General features: G+C 35.5%; 2 protein-coding genes across 5 annotated transcripts in view; one reads left to right on the top strand and one right to left on the bottom strand.

Moving 5' to 3' along the window:
* LOC127874611 (vesicle transport through interaction with t-SNAREs homolog 1B-like) overlaps positions 1–15,003 on the bottom strand; it is a 21,577-nt gene extending 6,574 nt beyond the window's left edge. Inside the window, exons 1-7 of one of the 2 annotated variants that reach the window (XM_052419062.1) lie at positions 14,916–15,003; positions 11,324–11,460; positions 6,593–6,651; positions 6,098–6,208; positions 5,265–5,324; positions 4,211–4,384; positions 3,534–3,577 (exon numbers count right to left, since the gene is read on the bottom strand). In XM_052419062.1, coding sequence (XP_052275022.1) covers positions 3,534–3,577; positions 4,211–4,384; positions 5,265–5,324; positions 6,098–6,208; positions 6,593–6,651; positions 11,324–11,420 — 545 coding nt within the window. In that variant the 5' untranslated portion in view covers positions 11,421–11,460; positions 14,916–15,003. The remainder of the gene's footprint in view (positions 1–3,533; positions 3,578–4,210; positions 4,385–5,264; positions 5,325–6,097; positions 6,209–6,592; positions 6,652–11,323; positions 11,461–14,915) is intronic. The other variant, XM_052419061.1, reaches the window with a different exon arrangement.
* On the top strand, positions 12,838–25,112 carry LOC127874609 (uncharacterized). Of its 3 annotated transcripts, XM_052419059.1 has the most exons (11): positions 12,838–12,938; positions 13,446–13,609; positions 15,586–15,680; positions 16,830–16,943; positions 17,300–17,458; positions 19,460–19,587; positions 19,907–20,006; positions 21,354–21,454; positions 22,109–22,269; positions 22,461–22,601; positions 23,108–25,112. In XM_052419059.1, the coding sequence occupies exons 3-11, from the start codon at positions 15,594–15,596 to the stop codon at positions 23,218–23,220; spliced, it is 1,104 nt and encodes a 367-aa protein (XP_052275019.1). In that variant the 5' UTR covers positions 12,838–12,938; positions 13,446–13,609; positions 15,586–15,593; the 3' UTR covers positions 23,221–25,112. The 3 variants fall into 3 exon arrangements, with proteins under 3 accessions (XP_052275019.1, XP_052275017.1, XP_052275018.1); XM_052419057.1 differs by lacking the exons at positions 12,838–12,938; positions 13,446–13,609 and adding an exon at positions 15,084–15,231; XM_052419058.1 differs by lacking the exons at positions 12,838–12,938; positions 13,446–13,609 and adding an exon at positions 15,092–15,235.

Genomic DNA, 25,112 nt, shown 5'->3' with positions numbered 1-25,112 from the left:
CGTTCCCAATTCCAGTGTGGTGCTATTTTTACCATCTTATACTTAACACAGCTCTATGCCTAACGTGAATTAAATAGGAAAGCAAACATAGCAGATTATTCATGAACTGTGCGATATGTGTATGGCTTGTTGTACATTCTTAATATTTAAGTTAAATGTCAAAAGTAGATCTATATTCTTTGGTTATAAACAATGCACATTACACGAAATTAGTCAAATGTGATCAATTGACAATTCAGATATGTCGACATACAGTACATGTAGAAAACATGTGAAATAAGTCGCGTTTATAATAAATCGTCAAAAAATGGGGAAAATGACGCAATAAGTATGTCATTTTATGACGCCATCAATCAACTGATTCATTAAACGGATGGCGAAAAAGTATAACATATGACTAGATTTAAAGGTTGAAGGTCGTATCATTTTGAAGCTTAAGTTTTGTCGACTTTGTTTCTTATGAAAAATCATTCAGTGGTAAAGTAAATATAAATAAAAAAATTAACAAAACAAAAATCGTGTAATTTGTTATTTTATTTCAACATTTTTTTGGTGAATGTGTCATATATATTTTTTTCTGCAAAATATGCACATTTTCTTCTAATGGGTGTCCTTAAAATTCGATAAATGAACCAAACAATATCGACCTAATTTTAGCGCATATCGCATGACGTCATTTAAAAAGTAGTCCGTGCACGCGACAGGTATATTCCACAGTGTTGAATACAAGCAAGTATATTCCACAACGTGTTATACCGTCAATGTCGCGGTGAAAATGGGATAAACATGCATGCCAAATATCTAGTTGCTATGTTCAATATTGCAAAAGTTATGAAGAAGGTTAAAGTTTTGGGACATACACAGACACATACAATAACAGACAGGCTAAAAACAATCTACCCCCGATCTTTCAATCCGGGGGCATAAAAAGCTTGAGAGCTTAATTTTTCAGAAACAGACAGAAAACAACTAATTAGAAGGAGAAATTAAACAATAAAGAGTAAATCTGTTAGATGTAAAAGATGAGAAACAGCAATTAAAAGTGGACATGATCAAACAACATTTAATTAAAACAAATAATTGAGCTGAAGCCATTATTCCCAATATAGCAGATGCAGCAATATATGACTGATTTGTTGCAAAGATAAGGAAAAAGAAAACATCAAAGACTCAGTAAACATAGTGTTAAAAACTGTGAATGAGAAGATGCAGAGCATTGAACAACTGAAAGACAACATCAACATCTCACACAGAATATGAAAGTTTGAGAGAAACAAAGCCAGGCAAATAATAAAAATCAAAACACTGAAGGCACCGCAATAGTTTGCTATTGTGTAAAAAGAGGGACTGGAATACCATAGTTTGGTGTTAACCCAACTTTGGTCTTAAAAATTAAATAACAACAGCAGTGCCTTTATGATGTTAACCCTTTGCATGCTGGGAAATTTGTCGTCTGCTAAAATGTAATCTGCTGAATTTTTAAAAATAGCATTTTCTTCGATTTTTTTCAAAGAATACTATTAGAATAGCAAACAGTTTGGATCCTAATGAGACGCCACGTTCTCATCTGGATCCAAATTGTTTGCAAAGGCCTTCAAAATTCGGTTCCTGCACTGAAAGGGTTAACATATATATAGTGAAACTGTATTTGATTGTACCTAGTCATTTAAACAGTTCATCGTCATTGTCATTATTAAACATCATCATCTTTATCATCAAAATCACCATCATCATTATTATCATCATACTCAAATGAACCATCCTAATATCACAGCTTCACCTTAATTATCATAACATCAGCATAATCAGCTGCATTTTACTCATCACCAGATAGCAACATTGCATAATTGGTCAATATCCATGTACTTTGATATGGAAATGTCAGTAATACTGGTTAACAAACTTTTGCTTTGAAACTTGTGACTAATACTCCCATGATTTTGATGAATAAATCATTTATAATAATCTAATAATGGTGAAAATACTATAACTTCTAATAATAATAATATGCTGACGAAATTATATTATAAAGACGAAAAAATCTTCCTTATGAAGACGATGGAGATAATTGCAGTGTTGGTGGTATAGTGTTGTTATTGACGATGATAAAAGAACATGATGGTTGTGTTGTGGTTGTTTTTTGTTGTTATTGCTGTTGTTGATCATGATGGGAAACAAATGTGTGGCTGATGATGGTGATCCACTTTAATGTCATAATCACTAACAACAAACATAGAACACATTGTATTCAATACCAAAGTCTGGTTGACAGCAAAGTGCGTTCCATAGTTAATAATGTAAGTGAGTTGAACACCATTTATGACTTGACACAAAAGCATGGTGCAACAGAAAAAAGTTCAGTAATTGTGTGTATTTTTTTTCAATAATAACAACACAAATTAAATGGAAAAATGTGTGAGGTATATTGATAGAATATTATAAGAAATTGGTGCAGCCTTGATTAAATAAAAAATTACTATGATTTAAACACAACTTTGTATTGACTTTTTATCCTAATTTGTTGCACTATTTCTTGTAAAACTCAGCCCATAATTGTCAGCCATGGCTGGTCCTATTTTTTTTTCTCATTCTCATTTTTCAAAGAGTACAGTGAATGATTTTATTATTATTAATGAATTTATAACAAAAACAAAGAACACACACTTTCAAGTTTGTATCTTATAGATCTATTGTTTATCTACAGAGCGGCATTAATCACAACACATCACATTTTTAAGTTTAAGTTAATATTATGGATTTATTGATTTTGGAATGGTTATATTGATTTTTTGGGCTAGAAATTAATCAGGTTGCATTTGTTTGCACATTGATTTGGCGTGTGAAGTTGAGTAATAAAGCATGTGATTTTAACAAAGAGGGAAAATGTATATTCTCCACTATTTGTTCTTATCCCATGCTTGGAATGCCTATCATTATTTCAGAATAACCACTAAGATCCATACAGAGAGTTGGCTGTTTTTAAGCACATCTCAATATAAACAGTTAGGGGAAGTAATCAGCTGACAGTAGTTTGATTTAACCTGACCTATTTATAGCCTAACATTCTTAATGACTACATGTGCATACCATAGTGCAGTACATGTATTTGAATTATGAGTAAAAGTACTCTAGCGCCACAAGTATAAACCATTGTTTGTTGATAATTTTTTATTTAGAACCCTTTCAAAATCATTCTATTTAACATATTATTAACTTTGTATGTCAATTATTGAAGTAAAGAACTGAAATCTCTGCCATAAAAGATTCAACAGTGCTACTTTCTTTTGATACATTTCGTGCTACTGCAAAAGTGTCCCGTAACTTTACTTGTTCCCAATTGAATGACTAAACACTTCAATCCTGAATGAAGAAGAATCAAATCAAGGCTTGAAAAGAAAACGCTTACAAGGGCTTTTCAAGACTTTACCAAGAGTGTTCTGATGATGACAGCTGAAGAAGAGAGATATTGTATCATTGGCCTAGACCAACGCAGGCAGCATCAAATACAGATATAGTCAAGACGGTATACATACCCTGAATTTGTCAAATTACAAATACTGCATGATCCTACCTTGGCCTTAAAATAAATTTTAAAAATATTTAACATATGGTGTTTCTTTCAAGTAGTTTTTTTCTCTGCATACATTTTGGGAAATATTTTATTTGCATTTACTTGCTTTACTTTTAAAAAAATCATTTCTGAACATTTTTAGATGTGAAGGCTGCATGTACATACATGTGTATGCATAATGTATGTTTTTATTGATATATATTTTTTTCATGTGTTTTATGTACACTCGATGCTCAAGACAGGTTATACATTTTAAAAGTTTTGCCATAGATTTGAAAAACATAATAAAGCAGTGTTTTTTCACCATTTTGGGAATGGGGGTGGCGGAAAAATGGTGTTGTTTAGACAAAAATTGGGAAATTGGTGTGGTTATTTTTGCATACAAATACTTTAATTTAAAATAAAAATTTATAATAAAAAATATTAAAACTACCAATGTTAAACTTATAGGGACTAGGGAGAGGAACAAAGTGTTGGAATGTAAAATTTATTTTTTTTTACTTTGGAAATGTTGCCAGATTTGACCAAAAACACGCAGTAAAGCCTCCAGTGCCCAATTAATGTGAGAGCCCATCCCAGCAAAAGCAAAGGGCAAAGTGCCCTGTATAGGTAAAAGCCCACACCAAGTGATCTCCTTACCCGCCCTTTAGTCCTGGTGAGGACCTCCCTCTGTCTGCCCAGCTCATCAATTATCTCCACGCCGACCTGGTCAGTCTCCGCGGCTATCTGCTGTGACCTTGCAATGCTCTCAGAGGTCCGGTTCAGCGACTGAGTGCCCTGTATTAACCGGTTCCTTTGGGATGCCTCAAGTCGCTGAAACAGGAGGGTACAGTCATTATATGATCTAAGGAGTTTGTTAGTATTTCACTTGATCAAATCATGGAAATATTCTGAAACTATTAAATGTGTGTGTTAATAACATAACACTTCTAAAACAATTAGAATTATATTTTCAATTACTTTTCTGACAAACAATAATATCATGGATAAGCTATACTTGTAAGCAATATCTTGCATCCAATACTAGTAATTGAAAAGTACTTAATTTTGTATGTCACAGTAAATATGCCTATGACAGCACATAAAGATTGATCTTTTCAATAACAGTTACAGACATCATGAGTGCATACATGTAGGCAGCACATAGGTTGTTACACAATCTTCTAATCACCCCCCTTTCAATGCCCACTTCAAGTGAATATGAGCTGCACTTTAGGAAAACATGGCTTGATGATGTGCCTAAAGTGGTGTCCCAGATTAGCCTGTGCAGTGTGCAAAGGTTAATCAGGAACCTCACTTTACACCTAAACTGGATGTTTGCTGGAAAAAGACTTCCTTCAAATGACAAAACAAAAACATAGAAACGTTAAGTGTCGTCCCTGATTAGCCAGTGCAGCTTATATAAATTTGGTTGGATGTCACCATTTTGGGCAGGCAGGGTTACCTTTTATTACTGCGGCTTCTCCTTCACAGCAGAAGTCCACATCAACCTTGAGTATGTTTTAGTTAATATGCCATTTCTAGAACTTGTAGCTATAATTGAACAATTCATCCCAAATTTCAAGTGTCAAGTCAGTTAAAAAGATAAGTGCAAGGGCACACTCTGGGTTCCTATATAATTCTTCCTAAAGAAAGGAATGACATTAAAAACTTCGAAGTACACACATGCCTGATAGAAATAAACAGTACTTACATCATCTCTATCTAATCCCAAATTATCAGCAGAAGAGAAGCCAACTTCCTTTTTTCGTTTCTAAAAATTAAACACAAAAGCAATATTCAACCAGAAACATACTTTCATAACCAGTATAATATATATATATACCATTTCAACATTCTATCATGTTAATTATTGATTTAGTTATAATACTCCTAAAACAAATGCAAACAAATATGACATAATGGCTTCTGTTGATTTTGATGATGTCTTGTTATTAAAGTGTGTGTTTTTTATTTCGTCATTTACACAGCTTTGTAAAGTTACTGGGACGATCTGCATTCAACGCTGATTTTTTTTACCTGCCATTAAAGCTCGATTGGTCACTGTCGGCTCGGTTACTTCTTACATGTACCCCTGGTACTCTTAAGTATATTTACATGTACCCCGGGTACAGTAAATATACTTAATCGTACCCGGTCGATATAAGAATGTACCCGAGTTGTATTCCCGCCTAAAATCCGATGTCGTAAAACGCGTTACGGCGTTTCCAATTATCTTCAACAAACTTCTCCTTTAAAAAAACTGCACCAACATGCTTTTTGAGTATAAGTTTCAATAATATAGAGGCCATTTTACAGAAAATTGACATAAATGTGAATATAATTAATTAAAAAAAAAAAAGCTGACAACAACCGATGTAGTGTTAAATTTCCCGGGTACGTTTAAGTATTTTTACCGTACACAGTGTACATGTAAGTATACTTAAGAGTACCCAGGGTACATATATGTAGTACCTGAGCCTACAATGACCAATCAACTACATTAAAATGAAATCAAAACAACCACCACTATCAAATAAAACCTACAAGATCCCTTGTTAAGTCCTCTAGGTTTCTCTTGAACTGTCTTAGTCGACCCAACATCTGTGTTCTGTATTGCACTGGCGCAATTTTCGCTTCATTCTCCATTTCATGCATCTATCAACAATAATGCTTATATAAATATCAACAATAATGCTAATATAAATTAGCTGCTCTCTTGAAAAAAAGGGCTTTATGCATGTACACACAAGCTTATCATGCAGGATACTTTCCTGCTTTTATGGAATTTTTCATTAAAAGGATAAAAAGGAAGTCTCTAAAAAACAAAAAACAATATTTAAATGCATTAAGCTCTGTTTTTCCAGAGTGCAACACAAATTCCTTAAATAATTTAATCGTAATCTTAGAGATTAAACTCTTAGAACAGGTTAAACTAGTTTCTGTCAATATAATACATCAATTCATAAATAACGTTACTAAAAGTAACTTAAACTAAATTATCCCAACAAGATGAAATATGTTGAATATCTGTATTCTTACAAGAAAATTGGCCTCCTCAAGCTTTCGTTCTGCTTGTCGAATAGCATTTTTCTTTTGTTCTGAAAGAAAAATAAATATAAAAAGAAATGTTACCACTATGTGTATCATTACAAAAGACAAAGTCATTTTATAATTCACAAACATGTTATCCGATTGCATCCATCAGTAATCATGGTAGTGAATATTAGAATGATAATAATGTACAAAATTGTACAAAATTATGTATGTATTCCCCTGTTGCTGAGGACATTAGGCCATCCTTAAAAAAATGTTTGTTTGGCATAACCCGACCCAGGTAAATTTGGGTGGGTAGGAAGGTAGGAAATTTTTTTTTTTGTATTTTTTTTCTGACATTGAACTCCGACATATACCAAACTGAAAGGTAATTATCAAATCAAGCTCCAAGTCTTCTGCCTCATGAAAGGAAATTGGTAAAGATTTTTCTGCACCGTCCATATCACCGCACGTGTATTCGTAAATCTATTTTTTGTATAAAGAACATCGAAAATATAATATAATCGACGAAAAATACTTTATCCGAAAACGAGAGTCCGATAAATTGTACGCATTTTGCACATGAAATAAAATGTGCATATCGTTTGACTACAGAACATGAAAACAAGTAACCTAGCAAATACTAATTAATATACTATTTGGTTGACATATTACTTTACAATAGCATAGTTTGTGGGTAAATTACAACAAAGTTATTATAACAATTTAATTTTAATCAAGAACAGAAAGGTGTAACATCTTCGACATGTAACTATTTATTTAATTATCATCCTTTAATTCAGATTGATAGACGGTAGAAAGTTGTAAAGTGATCAGCTTAAAAATAATTTATTGAGTGTAACGCTTCTTTTCATTTGCTTATTTTTTATACGACTTTTGCCATCGGCCGTTATATTGCAGGCAGACGACAATATCAACTGTGCATTATCTGCGAATGAATGACCCAATATTACCCGAGAGCGAACTCAATGTTGATTGGCCAGCTACCATTTGCGCTTCCTTCAAAACGTACATGGAAACAAAGAGAAAAATAGTTTAAAAACAAGATGTGTTTGTGAAACACAATGTCCCCCTATATGACGTTTGACCTTGAAGGATGACCTTGACCTTGACCCTTCACCACTCAAAATGTGCAGCTCCTTGAGATACACACGCATTTCAAATATAAAATTGCTAGCTTCAATATTGCATAAGTGACATTACATGAGCAATTTTGACCCATATATTTGACCTTGAAGGATGACCTTGACCTTGACCTTTCACCACTCAAAATGTGCAGCTCCATGAGATACACATGCATGCCAAATATCAAGTTGCTATCTTCAATATTGCAAAAGTATTCATAAAATAAGCGATTTGGGCCACATACATTTGACCTCTGACCTTGAAGGATGACCTTGACCTTGACCTTTCACCACTCAAAATGTGCAGCTCCATGAGATACACATACATGCCAAATATCAAGTTGCTATCTTCAATATTGCAAAAGTATTCATAAAATGAGCGATTTTGGCCACATATATTTGACCTCTAACCTTGAAGGATGACCTTGACCTTGACCTTTCACCACTCAAAATGTGCAGCTCCATGAGATACACATGCATGCCAAATATCAAGTTGCTATCTTCAATATTGCAAAAGTATTCATAAAATGAGCGATTTTGGCCACATATATTTGACCTCTGACCTTGAAGGATGGCTTTGACCTTGACCTTTCACCACTCAAAATGTGCAGCTTCATGAGATACACATGCATGCCAAATATGAAGTTGCTATCTTCAATATAGCAAAAGTTATTGCAAAATGTTAAAGTTGGCGCAAACCAACCAACAGACCAACCAACCAACAGACCAACCAACCAACAGACAGGGCAAAAACAATATGTCCCCCACTACCATAGTGGGGGACATACAAACAATCCGGATTAAAATGGCGGATGTTTTCAATGAAATTTAACGAGATTTTAGCACATTCGCAAATTATATTTTTCTTGAGCCAAATTCGCTATATTTTTGCAAATGGCAAACGACAGCGCGAGCCCTGTAATAGTGAGCATTTATTCCAATAATAACACGTTCGCAATGCTCGCGCTGTCGTTCGCCATTTGAGCCATTTGCGAAAATATTGAGAATTTGGCTCACGAAAAATCTAAATTGCGAAAATCTAGTAAAATTTCGTTGAAAACATCCGCCATTTTAATCCGGACTGGTTTTCTATATTTGTCTCTTTGTTTCAATGAAAGTGTTTGCAATTCGAACAGTTAACGAAACCCGGTCTGTACCCGATAAGACATCGATTGACCTTATTGTTATTGTAGTGCACATGGTTGCTGGCCAATCAACATTGAGCTCGCTTACACATGACATGACGTTGTGGAATGAAACGTGAGAACGGGTGGAGCTATCGGATAATATTCGGTCATTCATGCGCAGATGTTGTATAATTTGAATACACATTTAATATCGCAGTCTGCCTTCAAAATAGCGGCCGGTCGCAAAGTCGTATAAAGAGATAAACAAATGAATTAAAAACGTGACAATACCCGTCAATAAATATTTCTAAGCTGACCACTTTTTATCTTTCTATCGAATATTTACCGATCTCATGGCGATCTGAAGAGTGATATTTAAATAATTAGTTATATGGCGATAATATTACACATCTCTGCCGATTGCTGAATTAAATTGAACAGTGATAATTAATTAATTTGTTTTTTACTCCCAAACATCCTGAACGACAGCAGCGTATTTTAATTTAAGGGATACGAGAAAAACAGGAGCGGTTTAATTGTATTTAAAGTCTAATTAATCGCATATGCATATGTCAAATAAATAGGCGACTCAAATAAATACCGGTATGCGTTTTGTTCATTGCTATTCTAGATATCCTTGAAAGAGCATTCAATTAAATGACACAAATAACCGGAAAGGATAAAAAGCAAAAGTAAAAATTTAGCGGATAGAATTTTCGGCGAGCAAAAAACAATTTTTGGGAAAGTGACAAAAAAAAATTCAGTCAGGCCGATTTTAGTGGGTCCGTCGGGTCATGCCAAACAAAAGAATTTTTAAGGATGGCCCTAGGGCTGTCACGATACGCCGTGAGCGTACCGCGGTATATCGTGGTACGGCAACACTGTATCGCGGTACGCACCGCGATATTTTACAGAATATGTATCTGTAAAGAAAAAAGCAAAATAACAAGTTTTACAAACTTTATTAAACTCAATAATCAGAAAACACTGGTATCATAGTATGACTAGAAAGTGTAAAAGGAACTGTAATAAACTTGATAGAAGTAGTCATTGTTATTGTTCGCGTCTTTTTCTAAAACGTCCGCCATGTTGTTTACAAAAGCTGTGACTACGATCTGTGTAAATCGAACGCTTCAAGGGCATGTTCAAAAAGCGGAGTCAGCGGGCCCATTATTGAAAATCCGTAGCGTTCTGACTCTTCCTCGACTTATTCAGAATCTTAAGATAACATGATTCGGAAGTGCCATGCTTTGAACGACCGATATACTAAAGAAAGAAAATAAGAAATAGAATAAACATCTTTTGGATAATTATGAACTTATTTGCAAAGGAAATCTGTCCCTAATTCCAAAAAAGGTACGGACCCATACATCGCCGTATTTTAAACGTGAAAGTTAAACATCTACAAGTGGAAGCGCTTGCTTGACCTGGATATTAACGGATTATTTATTTAGTCCTTTTGAATCGCTTCTACATTTTTCAAAACGATATCTATATCAAAATAATTATGTAATGTATTTATATATGTGCTAATATAGTAATATTAAAAAAAACCGGTGCGGCAACGCCGTACCGCGGTGCGATTTTCTTCACGACATGCACCGCGATATACCGATATACCGGTGAATCATGACAGCCCTAGATGGCCCTATCCCCCTTGGTCACAGGTTCGTAGTGGCAGTGAAGCCATTACAGATTGATTATAAGTCTATGATTATTAGGTGTAAAAGTTTGTCTTCGTCTGGAAAAAATCTCAAATGGTAATCAAAGATGATAAGTGCCCAAAAAGAAATAAAGTGCATTTACAGTGATGAATAGAAATAAAAATATACTTATGAAATATAAGCTTACGCTAAATATGCTGTTATACGGTGATGAAGAATTGAAATAAAACATGATGAAATTTATATATTGCGCAGTCTAGTCAGGAGTAAGCCTAGCCTGGGGCTGTTATATTTCATATGTTGCAATATCATGGTATATAATTTCTTTATGCATATTGATAATATTACTACTGGTTAATTGTTGAAGTGTTAATTTCTATACAAACATTTGATATTTTCTTATGTTTATCAACTCACAAACTATTGCATCAATAGTTCACACTTACATACAATAATGGATCATTTACAGAATATTAACAGATTCAATATATACTCTGGAACATAAAGACAGGGGAGCATAACATCTGTGATATGAGACTTCACAGAATTTTGTAAAAAAGCAGCCACTAGAAATGTTACCAACTCATCATAAAACACTTACTGTTCAAAATGATTTATGCCCTATATGTTTTTTTCAATACCATTAACGAATTTCTAGCAAGGATTATTTGGTCAAACCATATTATCTTACGATGGAAATCATTTCCTGATTTTCATCCGAACGCACAATCTATCCGAAAATAAACCATTTCGGTAGCTTGTCATTATCAACGGAATAAAATTACAAGACATCACAATTACCCCCTGTTTGGCTCGATATGTCGCTTATTATTGGTCGTAGTCTGTCTATTGCTGTTGACAAATCATCTTCCAAATTCTCGAATTTCTCAGAAGACATGATTTGTTGACATTAATGTTGTCATATGATGAACTGTCAAGGTTACATTACACTAAATCATTGTGTATCCCTCCGTGGTCCATTCGAAAGTAGTGCCTATTTCTAAAGAGTTCCTTTTCTCTTCTTGAATATAAGCCATTTAACAATGTGAGACATGACTTTTGTGGTTATTTGTAATATCCTGTATGTGTCTGGAGTACTTTGATGCCTTGGATTGGAAGCTAACTTAAAAGATGAACTTTTGAGGGTGTGTTTTCTATTGTGTGGGGCTTTTGTCGAAATTAGGATTCCGAAACACGTTTTTCTACGGTGGGTTCATTCGACAGCGATTTACTTTCTTAGAAGTTGCGAGACGGTATGTTTTTGATTGCAATTATTGGAAGATGACAGATCCATCTTTAAAATGATACCAGGTTCGGAAAAATTGATACGTCGAAAAGGCAAGAAAAATGCTGTGAAAGTTGTCAGTTTTATAATGGGACCCTATGGGAATCGGAATTAGTGTAATATAACCTTTAAAAAGCACATTTACTGCAATGTCAAGGTCACATGGATTCGTCTGCAAGCGAGACAAGTAGAACATGAATTTTAATTAATGTTTTGATGATTTGGGTGCTAAAATAGATGAGAGGTGTCAATATTTTGGTCCAAATGGATGTTTTAGGTGGTTTTAGACGGTTCCGTATGGGTGGGGGACCTGGTATTGACAAGTAAGGGTAACATTTCCAACAAATCTTAAATGTAAATATTATTATGTCCATAGATTGAAGTTTCAGGTGGAGAGTAAGATGAAAAATATGCAAAATTACATGCATGCAACCCATTTATGCCATTTTTCTCTTTGTTTGTAGGCCTGACCGTTTGTCCTTGAGCCGTAGATGGTCAACAATCCGCTAGCTGTCTTGCTCTGACTGGTGCACTGGACATGATTTCAATGTGAGTCATCATACTGATTGTTTAATTAACACATGAATTTCAGTTTGTTCGTTAAAGTACTAACTTAGCTGTGTATTTTTACAGTGGACGTAGTGGTGCGGTGCAGGTGGTAGACTAGGTATTTCCATATATACACTATGTTTACAGAATTGCGGCCAGTGGAGCAACATAGCTGATGAGTTAATAGCACTAGTTTTTCAGACAAATAACTTTATTTTCAACCTATAAAGCATATTTAGCTGTAGGTGGGGCCAATTAGCTGTAAGATCTGGCTTTTGTTCTGTTAAGCCCTTAGAGTAATGAATTTCAGAGTGAAGACCATAGCGCCTTTTCCTAGTCAAGTATCGGGCAGCTGTATGTCTTTTCAGAAATGCACATGTCTTTTTAAGCATGTCATTGTGTTTGCTTTTAATAAGATAGGCAATAAACTCATAACCTTTAGACAAATGAGCATCTGTAAATTCAGATTTCACTATTTCAGAGTCAGCCAGACCATGATTGAGCTTAAGGATTGTGCTGCGGATGCAGCCTGTGCAGTTCCGGGAGAAAGTCACTGTCTCGGGCAATGCGGTCTGGTATCAGGTAAGCATTATTGAAAGCCTCACACTTTTGGGGGGTCTGAAGCCTTGTGCTGTCAATGCGATCTGGTTCAAGTACAATAAGAATGCATTCTCAAAGCAGTACTTCATCAGATATGGTTATCTCAAGCTTACAGTTCGCGGGCAGATATGACTTCGATTTGTTCTTGCTAGCAGAACCCCTACAGGCCAAACTATGCGTTAAGCACTATTTTCCACAGCAACCCTTGCAGACAGAAAAACAATACTTAAAATTACTTCTGGCATTTAATTTCTAATTTCCTACATATCTCTTTTGTATGTTTGTTTGCCCTTTTTTACTCTGACATGCCATCTTGCTCACATTGATGGAGCATACCTGTTTTTGTTTAGAGCCAAGTCCCCGGCTGCTCGAGTTTGCCGTGTCAATAATGAGAAAGCCATGGCATGATGTCTCCTCTATGTGTATCCTTATCTCAGTGTTGAACATAATTGCCAGTTTCAGGGGCCTAAACATTTTATTTTATTAAAGGTCTGGATGATCCTTGCCTGACTGCGGGTTTGTGTACACCTCAATCCGACTCTGTGTCCTGAACAGAGGCCGCAGTGGTGCAGCGCTTGTGGACGATCCATCAACATCCTGAAAGGTCAACACTACACTAAGCTGGGAAAATTGATCCTGATAGTCATCCCCAGGTAGTGGAATGAATGTTCACTGAACTACAGAGGAATCACACCCAAATGACTTTCCTGCCACGACATTAGTGTGGCCACTCGCGTAGGAATTCCTTAGCAAACATGCTCTTTTGCATGGTGACTGTGGACATTTTTGCAAAACTTATGCTTTCAACACTGGATTTTAAAGAGAATACTTAATAAAATGTCGCTAACAGGACTTATTTATATGAGAGAGACTATCTGGATGCGCATTAAGTGTCACTTTGTGTCGTAAGCTGTTGAAGGAGCGATTTGCGCCTTTTTAAGTGTTAATTTTGGGTAGCCGGCTTGTATCAGCTTGAAAGCTGAAAATTATGCCTCTCATCATAATAGCATTAATTTTTGTAATTGCAATGTGTATGTTTAGATTGTAAGTGAAGCTTTTAATAATAATTTTCTTAAAAAACATGATTTTATATGCTGTCAGTGAGTTTTTTATTGAAAAAAGTGCTTAAAATTTAAAAAAAGTCTCCTATTTCATCAAGAAAAGTACACTGATTCACAATCAATACATTTATTTGGGCCTTTTGCTGATATATTGGTGAATTTCGCATGCAATGATACCAGTTTTTGCCATGAAAGTTACGCGTAACAATAATTGGAGACGCAAAATCAGCTGTCGTCACTTAGACTAAAAATCATGCATTCCGACTTGACTGCGGCCAATTTAGTCACCGCTTTAAATGGCCATTTTAAGGCCTTTACCCCCATCCGAATGCACTGAAATTGCATATTCATTGTGGAAATAGTTGAAATCTCATGTGGAGAAAGTTTGAAAAAGATAGGACAAAGTTGAGTTCCCTTAAAGGTTACATTACACTAAATCATTGTGTATCCCTCCGTGGTCCATTCGAAAGTAGTGCCTATTTCTAAAGAGTTCCTTTTCTCTTCTTGAATATAAGCCATTTAACAATGTGAGACATGACTTTTGTGGTTATTTGTAATATCCTGTATGTGTCTGGAGTACTTTGATGCCTTGGATTGGAAGCTAACTTAAAAGATGAACTTTTGAGGGTGTGTTTTCTATTGTGTGGGGCTTTTGTCGAAATTAGGATTCCGAAACACGTTTTTCTACGGTGGGTTCATTCGACAGCGATTTACTTTCTTAGAAGTTGCGAGACGGTATGTTTTTGATTGCAATTATTGGAAGATGACAGATCCATCTTTAAAATGATACCAGGTTCGGAAAAATTGATACGTCGAAAAGGCAAGAAAAATGCTGTGAAAGTTGTCAGTTTTATAATGGGACCCTATGGGAATCGGAATTAGTGTAATATAACCTCAAAAGGGGAGAAGTGGTTACAATCCACACGAACTAATAGGTTACATTGCCCCAAATAACATCAACGTGTTTCGTTTTACAACGGTGCAAATTAATCACGTAATATACAACTAGGGACTGTTTTCGGAACATAACCATATATTAAAGCATTTGATAGTGAACGATTATTTTTACAAAACGCATTCGATTTATTAAATGGATAAATATACGAAACAAAGAATGAAATTCTACGAAATAACGAATTAAAGGAAGTTTGTTTTCCAAAAATCATTCATTCATTGGTGCAGTGGTTACGACAGGTTTCATACCAATAAAAACTGTAAGTAAGTAGAGAAACTCGAATGAAATTTATATTGTTTAACATTCATTTAAAATACTTGTTTTCACGCTCACGTTCACCGTTTGTAGTTTGATGTAAGATAATGTGCAAAACCCGGATATTTTAGTTTCATTTTGATCTCTTGTATGTGTATATACTCGATTGTACATCCTTGCTTATAATCTGTATTATATGTTATGCTCTTCATGAATGGAGGGAAATAAAAGTCTATCTATCTATCATACTTATTTTCAAGACCAGTACTTTGCATTAAAGGCGTGTAACTTAATCCAAATGTGGTTATCTGGTGACGGAATAAACCGATATATAACGCACGTTTATTTCACATTTCAGCATATAACATGGATAACGGGTATTTTCAAATGTACGAGTACCAGGTGCCGGCGTGGGCACAGCACTTGAACCACATACCGTCGCATATTGTAAAGGTAAGCACACGTATAGTTATAAAATATAGCAATATAGCAATCTTGATATATTAGTCTTGTTAGGCTTGGTATTGATTTACGTGTTTACGATGTTTTCTGACGAATTTAGGATTAAATACCATACAGATTAAAAAGTAGCTCTAAATTCCAGTTGTTTCTCTGCTAACACACGACATAGTCTTTTATCTCTATTGTGTATAGCGATCGTTTTAGAATCAGGATGCACGTGAGAACATTTATCTAGACTAATTCTCAGAAAAAAATTAATTTCACTTTAGCAGTTTGCTTAACTATTGTATTAATATATCTCATTCAGAAACAGAGTCTTAAGTTCTTAACTGATCGTGTTACAATAATTAGGGTTCATGATCACGTGACTTTGTGGGTTTCACGCTTAAATATTGTTTATGCTTCTTATGGCAATGTGAGATACATCAGAATTACTTTATTTATTAAGCCTTTGTTCTTATTAAAAAATTCCATTTGTACACGGTTATGCTGCACGCAACGTGAAATCTGTCACCGATTTCAGGCGTATTTATTCTTATACCTCAAGATGTCGACACAAACTGCAAAAAATGTCTTCTATGCACTAAAGATTTTTGCAAATGTATCTCAATAACTTATTATATTTGCAAAAATAAAGTTCTTAACGCTGTGTTGACATTCTGTCCAGCCCGTGTGTAAATACCCGAAAACCCCGTTCAATCTGCACCCTGATTATTTTACCCTTTTGTTTTAATATTAATGTAAAGTGTTTGCGTACGTGCTTCTTGATCTTTCGGAAGTAGAGAGAAAAGTGTGCAACCTATTTTTTGCAGGTTCACAAATAAAAACGTGTACACTCTAAACAATTGTTTAATACATAGGAGCGTTGAATCTAACAGTGTTATTCTTATCCCGGTGTGTTTGAGTTTTGAATGGTTTTATGCCAACGCATGTCTCAATGCCTATAGTTGGAGATTTTAATGACAAAATATGTTTTTACAATATCTCCAAACTTATGGGATGTATTTTGATTAATTAGATCTATTAATGAACACTATAATGCTATTACTAGTGGCCCTACTAACAGTACTGTCGAAGTGCTCTTTATGTGAAGACGATGTTCCATATGTCTCTCTCTGGTCATGTTATATCACCATGTAGTTGACAACACTGAACACCCCGATACATCGCTGGAGCCTGCCTGGAGTACCGGAAGGCTTCCAAGTGTTCATCAAACGCGATGATCTGACTGGCACAGAACTATCTGGAAACAAGGTATACCTGATTAAACAAACGTTATTAAAAATGTGTGAACCTTTATTTATACGTTCATTCTTTCATGATAGCCAGTTTCAACATTTATGAGTATCTACTAGTCCGTTTGTCATAAATGTGCTGTTTATGCTACACTGCCCTAGCTTTGTTTTGACAATTTGTTCCGTACGTACTCTGGAGCACACTTGACCATATATTGACTTTTTTCGCGATAAAGGTACGGTAAACGTAAGCACATGGAGATTCTAATGAACACAGAATTAAGTTTGTCAACACATACTGAAGGGTTTCGACACTCAATTTATTAACACTGCTCTGATTGGTCGATAATATCGAGATTGTCATATTCCACATAGGTCCGCATTCTACAGATTCTGTTCGCCGAGGCCCTGAAGCAAGGAGCTCGTCACGTGGTGACTGGGGGCGGTCCGCAGTCGGGTCACTGCCGGGCAGTGGCTCTCACTTGCCGCCAGCTGGGGCTGACGCCCCACGTTGTTGTGGATGGGGTTTCAAAGGTTAGTTAGTTTGGATTAACACTCTTCAAAACATATAAATCGCATACCCCACTAGGCGTTGTAACTTTTACATTTCGCATTTTAGGTGCTTTAAGATAAATACAGACTACTCTATTTGTATATTGAATTATATTTTGTCTTAATATTTTACTCTTATAAATAAAATAAAACAATACTTTAAACTTGGTTCATACAAACTTATGTTGCTGCATTATGTAACATTTTGTCGAGCGTTGAAGTTGTCAACAATACCAGAATTAAAAAATATTTGGTTTGCCATCCCGCGACCCATGGGAAATTATTTTATCATTATTGTTGTAATTTTCATGTAATATTCACTACTTGTATTATAATGAATATAAATTAGTGCTTAAAAAAGTTATTGCTTGTTTTTATTACAGTTACAATATTTAGTGCGTAGCACCAGAGTATATGGGTGAGAATTTTAAGCCAGTGTCTGGCGTACATAATCGTTGTACTAGGTCTAATATGGTAGCTCAGCCAGAATCTGATCATTTTGCTGAAAATTTTACATTTGAAGACTCTGGTCGTTTTTCAAAACCAAGAGTAGGAAGTTTTGGTTCTAAAACATTTACATATAATGGTATCTGTTTATGGAACAATCTTCCTCAAAACATCAGGGATGTAACTAAACCTAACAATTTCAAGGGTGCCATCAAGAAACAGTTTTTAGAGTCTTTTTAGCTTTTTATAGTATAATTTTTATTATGAATTTTATGTTCTGTTAAAATACTGTGATACATTTTTAAGTCTTATGATCAATAAGATGCAAGGATCTCATAATTATTCTTTAACTTATAGTATGCTACAAAGTGTGTTTATTAACTACCTATGCAGTGTGTAACTTTCTTATGCAACTTCTGTGATAATAATGAACATGTGATTATATTTATTCATTCTTAATCAGTAATATACTTTATTAAACAGTACATATTTGATACATATACATTATTAAAATCTAATACATGACTGTTTCATGGTTACTGCCACCAATAACAAGGACCACAATGGAAATAAGTGAAAATCATTTTTCTCTTTTTTGTGTTATCCTTGGTATTGTGTGTGCATTCCATGGTTTGCTATGTATATTGCTGTGATAATATATTTTATATTGTCTGCATTATGTAGTAACTATGTAATGTTCATATGTTTACCAAATAAAATCAATCAATCAATCAAGTGTTTCTGAGATATTTACTCAATTTTAACGATTTTTTACGAAATAACACCCGATAATTTTTTAAGGAATAATTTGTTTGTTTCCCCGCGAGGTCGGAGGAACTTCTTAACGGAAATATCCTAGAGGTGGTTCAAAGTCGAAATTAACCTCTTCCATAATCAGTGCAAGTACATCTTGCCTGCGATTTTTTTCCCGATTTGGAAAAGTACCGATACCAGCCCAATGTGAAAAATGTGCGCGAAAAACCCTGAAATTAGGAAAATAAGCGTCGTCAAGTCTTCATAATATAATTGGGAAATTGGTGTATTTGATTGTTTTGCTCCCAAATACTTTAAAATCAATAACTAAATGTTATCAAGTTGTCAATATTATATTTACTTAGGTTGAAGCCATAGAGGTGCGTATGGAAAGTAACTAAATGCTGAAGTATATTTTTTCCTAATTGGGACAGTGCTGTTTTTCGGTACTTTATAAAGAAGGAAAACAAATCGCTGCTTGCGTGAGAAATAGTGTCGACTGATTCAGAAAATTCGTTTATTTAATTAAATTCTTCAGCAATATTATCAGCGCAGGAGAGATCACATGTTATAAACCATATTAATTAGAATCATACCGACGTTAAATTGACACGCCTTTTGGCTGCGCATTTAATTCATAGTTCAATACATGTGCCCAACTGATAAAAACGTTGAAGCTCCATGCTTTGTTTTCAATTATTTGCTGCCAAATATTAATAATACCGGTAGCTAAAATTCTTGCAAAAACAAAAACAAATACGTATTTTGTTTTATCTGGCGAAGAAAGAAGAACTCGGTGCTAAAGGCAACACCCTGCTGTATCGGATGGCAGGAAGTGATTTGTACCTGTCACCCTCGTGCTCGTACGGGGCGTTCAAACAGAGAGTGTGCAGCATGGCAGGGTATATCAGGTCCGTACTCATGCTTTGTCGTAGGGCTTAGAGTCGTAGAATAACCAATTATCCAACTTTGTTGTGCACACCGGTCTTAATGACGCAGTAAAAACGCGGTGACGTTACCATCTATTTATAGTATGGTTGTCCAAACGTGTGATTGATATTTTAATGGCTAGTTGAGCCTGTTCGCCGGCTACAATAGTTCGAATTTAACATGTGTGTGAACAAAACAGTTGCTGTCGATTTGTTTGTTGAGTACGCACACAATATATCAAATGTTTTGTCATAAGTTTTACATAAATGTAGTTTTTCTGTAATTCGGTAACTACAACAGCGCCAAGTACCAGGAGCCGTGTTATTGTATCCCGGTTGGGGGAGCCACGGCCTCGGGAATGTTCGCGTTCATCTCGCTCTTCCAGGAGCTCATTGACCAGGTACGTACGTGTCAGTGGCTATTATAGTACCGCACAGTGTGTTCCCTCTCCCTATTCTATAAATATAAGCCGCGTTTTGGAAAAACGTGGCTAATTGCATGAGCGTAAAGTTTCGTCCTAGATTAGCATGAGAAGTCCGCGCAGGCTTATCAGGGACAACACTTTCCGCCTACAAAATTGAATTTAGATAAGTAGAGACTTCCTTTAAACGAAAAATGCCAGAAAGTGTCGGTCCTGGTCTGCATATGCGGATATAATCAAGTTTTCGTAAATCATATTATCCAAGGTAGAGCTGAGATCATTGACCAGGCCCGAGTCTGCGGCAATACCACACATTGTGATACTGTTTATATTTGCTATCTTGCCATGCCACAAATATTATCTGAGGTCCCAGAGCAAGGCTCAATTGATAACTGCAAACGTTTTATTATTCTTGGATAAGGCACAGGCTTAATGCATGTGCTTAAAATGCCATCCAAGATAAGCCTTGTTTATTCCGGACAGGCTTATCAGGGACGACACTTTCCGCTTAAACTTAATATCCGTTAAAAAGAGACTTAGTTCAAACGAAAACTCTATAAAAGCGTTGCCCCTGATTAACCTGTGTTATTTAAATTGAAAATTATACTCTGTACCTTATTCGGGAAGGTCAATCTTAAATAAATCACAAAACATATTTTAGATAGTGGTTTTCCTGAAGTGGATTTTTGCGTTCGACAAGTGCTTTCAAGTTGCACGCGACTCAAAACTGAACCGAGTAGATTGACAACATGAGTTGTTAAAAGTTCAGTGTACATTTTATGCTACATTACCTCGATACGCGTTAATCAAACGCCTTTAACGGATTATTTTTATTTCACATTTTTTAGTTCTTGCGAATTTCCGGTGTCTGCAAACACAATATATTTGATTTATGTTTATTGTCCCCTACCGGTTTCACCGGAGGGGACTTATGGTTTGCGCTCTGTCTGTCTGTCTGTCTGTCTGTCTGTCTGTCTGTCTGTCTGTCTGTCTGTCTGTCTGTCTGTCTGTCTGTCTGTCTGTCTGTCTGTCTGTCTGTCTGTCTGTCTGTCTGTCTGTCTGTCTGTCTGTCTGTCTGTCACACTTTTCTGGATCATGCGATAACTTTAAAAGTTATTGATATTTTTTCATAAACCTTGAAACATGGATAGATGGCAATATGGACATGATGCACGTCATTTCATTTTGTTCCTACGTCAAAAATTCTGGTTGCTATGGCAACAACAAAAAATAATCTGACAATGGTGGAGCCGATAGGGGACATATATTGCTTGGCAATATTCTTGTTTCAACTTAATGTTTGTTACCAACATTGACGTTTTACAGGGACTTTATGAGAACTTTGATGACATTGTCGTGACTATAGCGACAGGCGGCACAGCAGCCGGCATTGCGGTCGGTAATTATCTGACCGGATCCAAACTGAGGTAAATCAAATATTGAAAATGTATACATTGATTGTTGTCCGTCTGTTATTTTTTCATTGCAAAGTATATTATATACTTTGAACTAATATTACATAATGCGTATTCCAATGTTTTCATTAAATTTTCAGGTGGCATCTTACTCTGTTTGATTTTAACAGAAAAACGCGTATAAACCTGTTTATCACACTTTATCGAAAGCCATTCATACGGATGGTTATTAGTACAAAATTATGTATGAGAAATAATACAATTGTGTTCATCATATTTGCCAAACATGTGCTACTAAATAATTTATACCAACTTAGAATATTTTTCTCTAGCGTTAAGGTTTTGATTCATCGGATAATTTCTTGCCGACCTCCGTACCATTTGAGCTCTGAAAATACGGGGTTTTAAGCATTTGCGTAAAGTGCCGTCCCAGATTAGCCTGTGAAGTTCGCACAGACCAATAAGGGACGACACTTTGCGCATAAACTGGATTTTTGCTAAGAAGAGACTTTCTATAAACGAAAAATACAATAAAGGCCTGAAGTATCGTCCCTGGATAACCTGTGCGGACTGCCCAGGCTAATTTGTGACAACACTTTACGAACATGCATTAAACCCCGTTTTTACAGAGCGCGGCTCATTGTTATGTAAATTCATTTATTTTAGAATTCACGCAGTTTCTATCGCCATGACTAAGGAGAAACTGACACCGTTTGTCGACCGGATGTTGTCGGACATAGGGCTCTCCGTGGGAACCGACGACATCATGGACATCGTGGAGGGCTACATCGGAGAGGGGTACGGGACCGCTTCGGACGAGCTTCTAGGTAATGGGCATGTTTTCCATTTTACGTTTTGGATCATATCCCGACTCATGTTTATGTATTGACGTGTATTGTATAAGTCACTGGTTATCCGCCTTAAGTAAACCACTAGCGTACGGCAACACGAAAGTCTTCCCAGATAATTTTTCTGCAACGATATTTTGCAACTTGTAGAACCAGTCAGTTTATTTCAGAGACTATCACTAACGTTAGCGCTAGTACAGGCATACTTCTGGATCCTTATTACACTGGAAAGGGCGCGCAGGGGTTGCTTGAGGAGCTCAAGAAAAATCCCACAAGATTTCAAGGAAAAAGAATCCTATTCATACACACCGGTATACACATATGTGACCTGTGTCGTGTGGAAATGAGTCTATGCCGTATGCGGCCAGCGTAGCTCCGTGCCAGTCTGCGCATTCGCACAGTCAGGTTTGGAGCTACGCTGTCCGCTGATGAGACCGCGAAACCTTGCGTGACTTTATAGCGGACATTGTAGCTCCTACCAGATTGCGCGACTTCGCAGGTTAGTCTGGAGCTACGAATGCCGCATATGGCAAAAGACGCATTTTCTCATAACGCTGCTTATATGTACATTTTTCTGGTCAACATTTATGTGGAACCCTGCTTATATAATAATTTGTCAAAATGTTGAACGCCTTTTGAAAGGGTTTACACGCAGTTTTCTCGATAAACCTTGAAATAATTGAACCAATATACACGTTTAATTGTTGTTGTTGTATTACTGTTAAATACAAACGTCTTTTATAATATATATTTAGCATGTGTAAACACAAGTAATCTCCTACTGTCTTTCATGAACAAGTACTTTATTATTTTGCAGGTGGTATATTCGGGTTATTCAACGGTGAGATGGACCGCGTCGTGAACCTTCCGGGTAACCATGCCAACAACATCAATGAGTGGCCAGAGAGAGACATTCCTCTAGTTCAATGAAATAAATGTTACACTGATCGATTTAATATTAAGTAGGGTTTTCATCAGACAAACATATACATGTGTATTCCTCGTCAATGGTAACCATGGGAACAATATCAATGTGTGGTCACGTCCCAGCGCAGCACACATTCATTGAGTTATAGGAAAGTGTAGAGTAGTCACAACGGTCGACTTGTTTTTGTATAGTATTTACACCTGACAAATTTAAGACTGTCTTATCTCCAGTAACCACCCCAACAACATAATTGAGCTCGATTGGTCATGGTCGGCTCGGGTACTACTAAAATGTACACCGATACTATTAAGTATATTTAATATACCCCGGGTACGGAAAATATGCTTACACGTACCCGGCCAATTTAGACTGTACCCGAGTTTTATTCCCGCCCAAAATCCGATGTCGTTAAACGCGCTAGGAAATACGAAACACAATTCTCCTTGAACAAAACCTGCCTCAAAATGCTTTTTTAAGTGGGAGTTTCGATAATATAAAGGCTATTTTACAAAAAATGGATATACATATTAGCATAATTAATTTGAAAAATAATAGCCGACAACGACCGATTTAGCGTTCGAACTCCCGGGTACATTTCAGTGTATTTGACATACGCGGGGTACATTTAAGTAGTACTCGCGCCGACAATGACCAGTCGAGTCATAATTGATGAGCGGCTTGAAGATGACATTTCTCTTGCCGCCATGAATTTACCGAGATTGAGAGTTGAAGATAACAAAAGGACGCTTGCATGTTGCGTTTTGTTTAAAAAAAAAAAGATAGCGAACGTATACAGCGCATTATTTGTTTACTGAATTTATTTCTTTAGAAAGTTTCTACTTAATGACATATAATAATAATAATAATAATAATAATAATAATAATAATAGCTTCATTTACAGAAGGTAACACATAAAGACAATGACACATTATACATATTATGCAGATGAATCAATACTTTTTTTACAATGTGGCCTTCTTGAAATAACATTCACAAATAGGTCTACAACAATAAAACATTCAAACAATATTTTTTCTTTCACCCATACATAACACACATTTTGCCTTTTAGACAGACATGCACGAAATAGCATTGCTAAGAAAATAACATGACATATCATTGATTAGAAAATAAATGTGCTTTATATTGCCTTTTAAAGGCAGAGATAGAGCATGCCATTCTTATTTCAATTGGTATACTGTTCCAAATATCCATGCTATGGTATGAAAAAGCTCTTTTCTTATAACCTGTTTTCGCTTTGGTATTAACAATATCGTTATGAATTACATATCTTAAGTTATATTTGTGATTTCGAGAAAAAGTTATAATATCATTTAAATTTTCTGGAGTCTGATTGTTGACACATTTATATATCAAGATTGCCGTGTGGTATTTACATCTATTATTAAAGGAGAGCCAATTAAGCTGTAAAAACAAATCTTTGGATGGTGTTCTAGTTGGCTTTTGTAAAATGACTTTCGCTGCGCGTTTTTGTAAAACATTCACTTTTGTTAGATTGGTTTTATTAGCGTTGCCCCAGATCGTACAACAGTAATCGAATGTGTGTTTAGAATATATGAATTATGAAACAATTTCTCTATATCAAAATTGAGATAATTTGATATCTTTTTTAGCAGATTTATTTTACTTCTTATTTTATAGCATGTTTTATCAATGTGTACTTTCAATTGCAGATGTTTGTCGATATAAAGTTCTTAAATCTTATGGCTAGTGACATTTTTAATACTTATGTTATCTATTTTCAGATCAAGGTTGATATTCTTAATTGTTTGTTTCGAGTCAATAAGCATGCATTTTAATTTATTAGGGTTTATCATCATGTTATTGAGGGTGCAACATTTTTGTATGGAATAAATATCATTTTGTAAGTTA

This window comes from Dreissena polymorpha, chromosome 3 (genome assembly GCF_020536995.1).
Source record: "Dreissena polymorpha isolate Duluth1 chromosome 3, UMN_Dpol_1.0, whole genome shotgun sequence".
In the NCBI taxonomy this organism is placed as follows: Eukaryota; Metazoa; Mollusca; class Bivalvia; order Myida; family Dreissenidae; genus Dreissena; species Dreissena polymorpha.
Note: the sequence above shows the minus strand (reverse complement) of the source record. Positions and strands in the feature narration are given on the sequence as shown.

Coding starts and splice junctions, on each gene's coding strand:
- LOC127874609 (XM_052419059.1), top strand. CDS start 15,594: ATGGATAACGGGTATTTTCAAATGTACGAGTACCAGGTGCCGGCGTGG. Junction 16,944..17,299: donor CAGAACTATCTGGAAACAAG/GTATACCTGATT, acceptor TATTCCACATAG/GTCCGCATTCTACAGATTCT. Junction 22,270..22,460: donor CGCTTCGGACGAGCTTCTAG/GTAATGGGCATG, acceptor AGTTTATTTCAG/AGACTATCACTAACGTTAGC.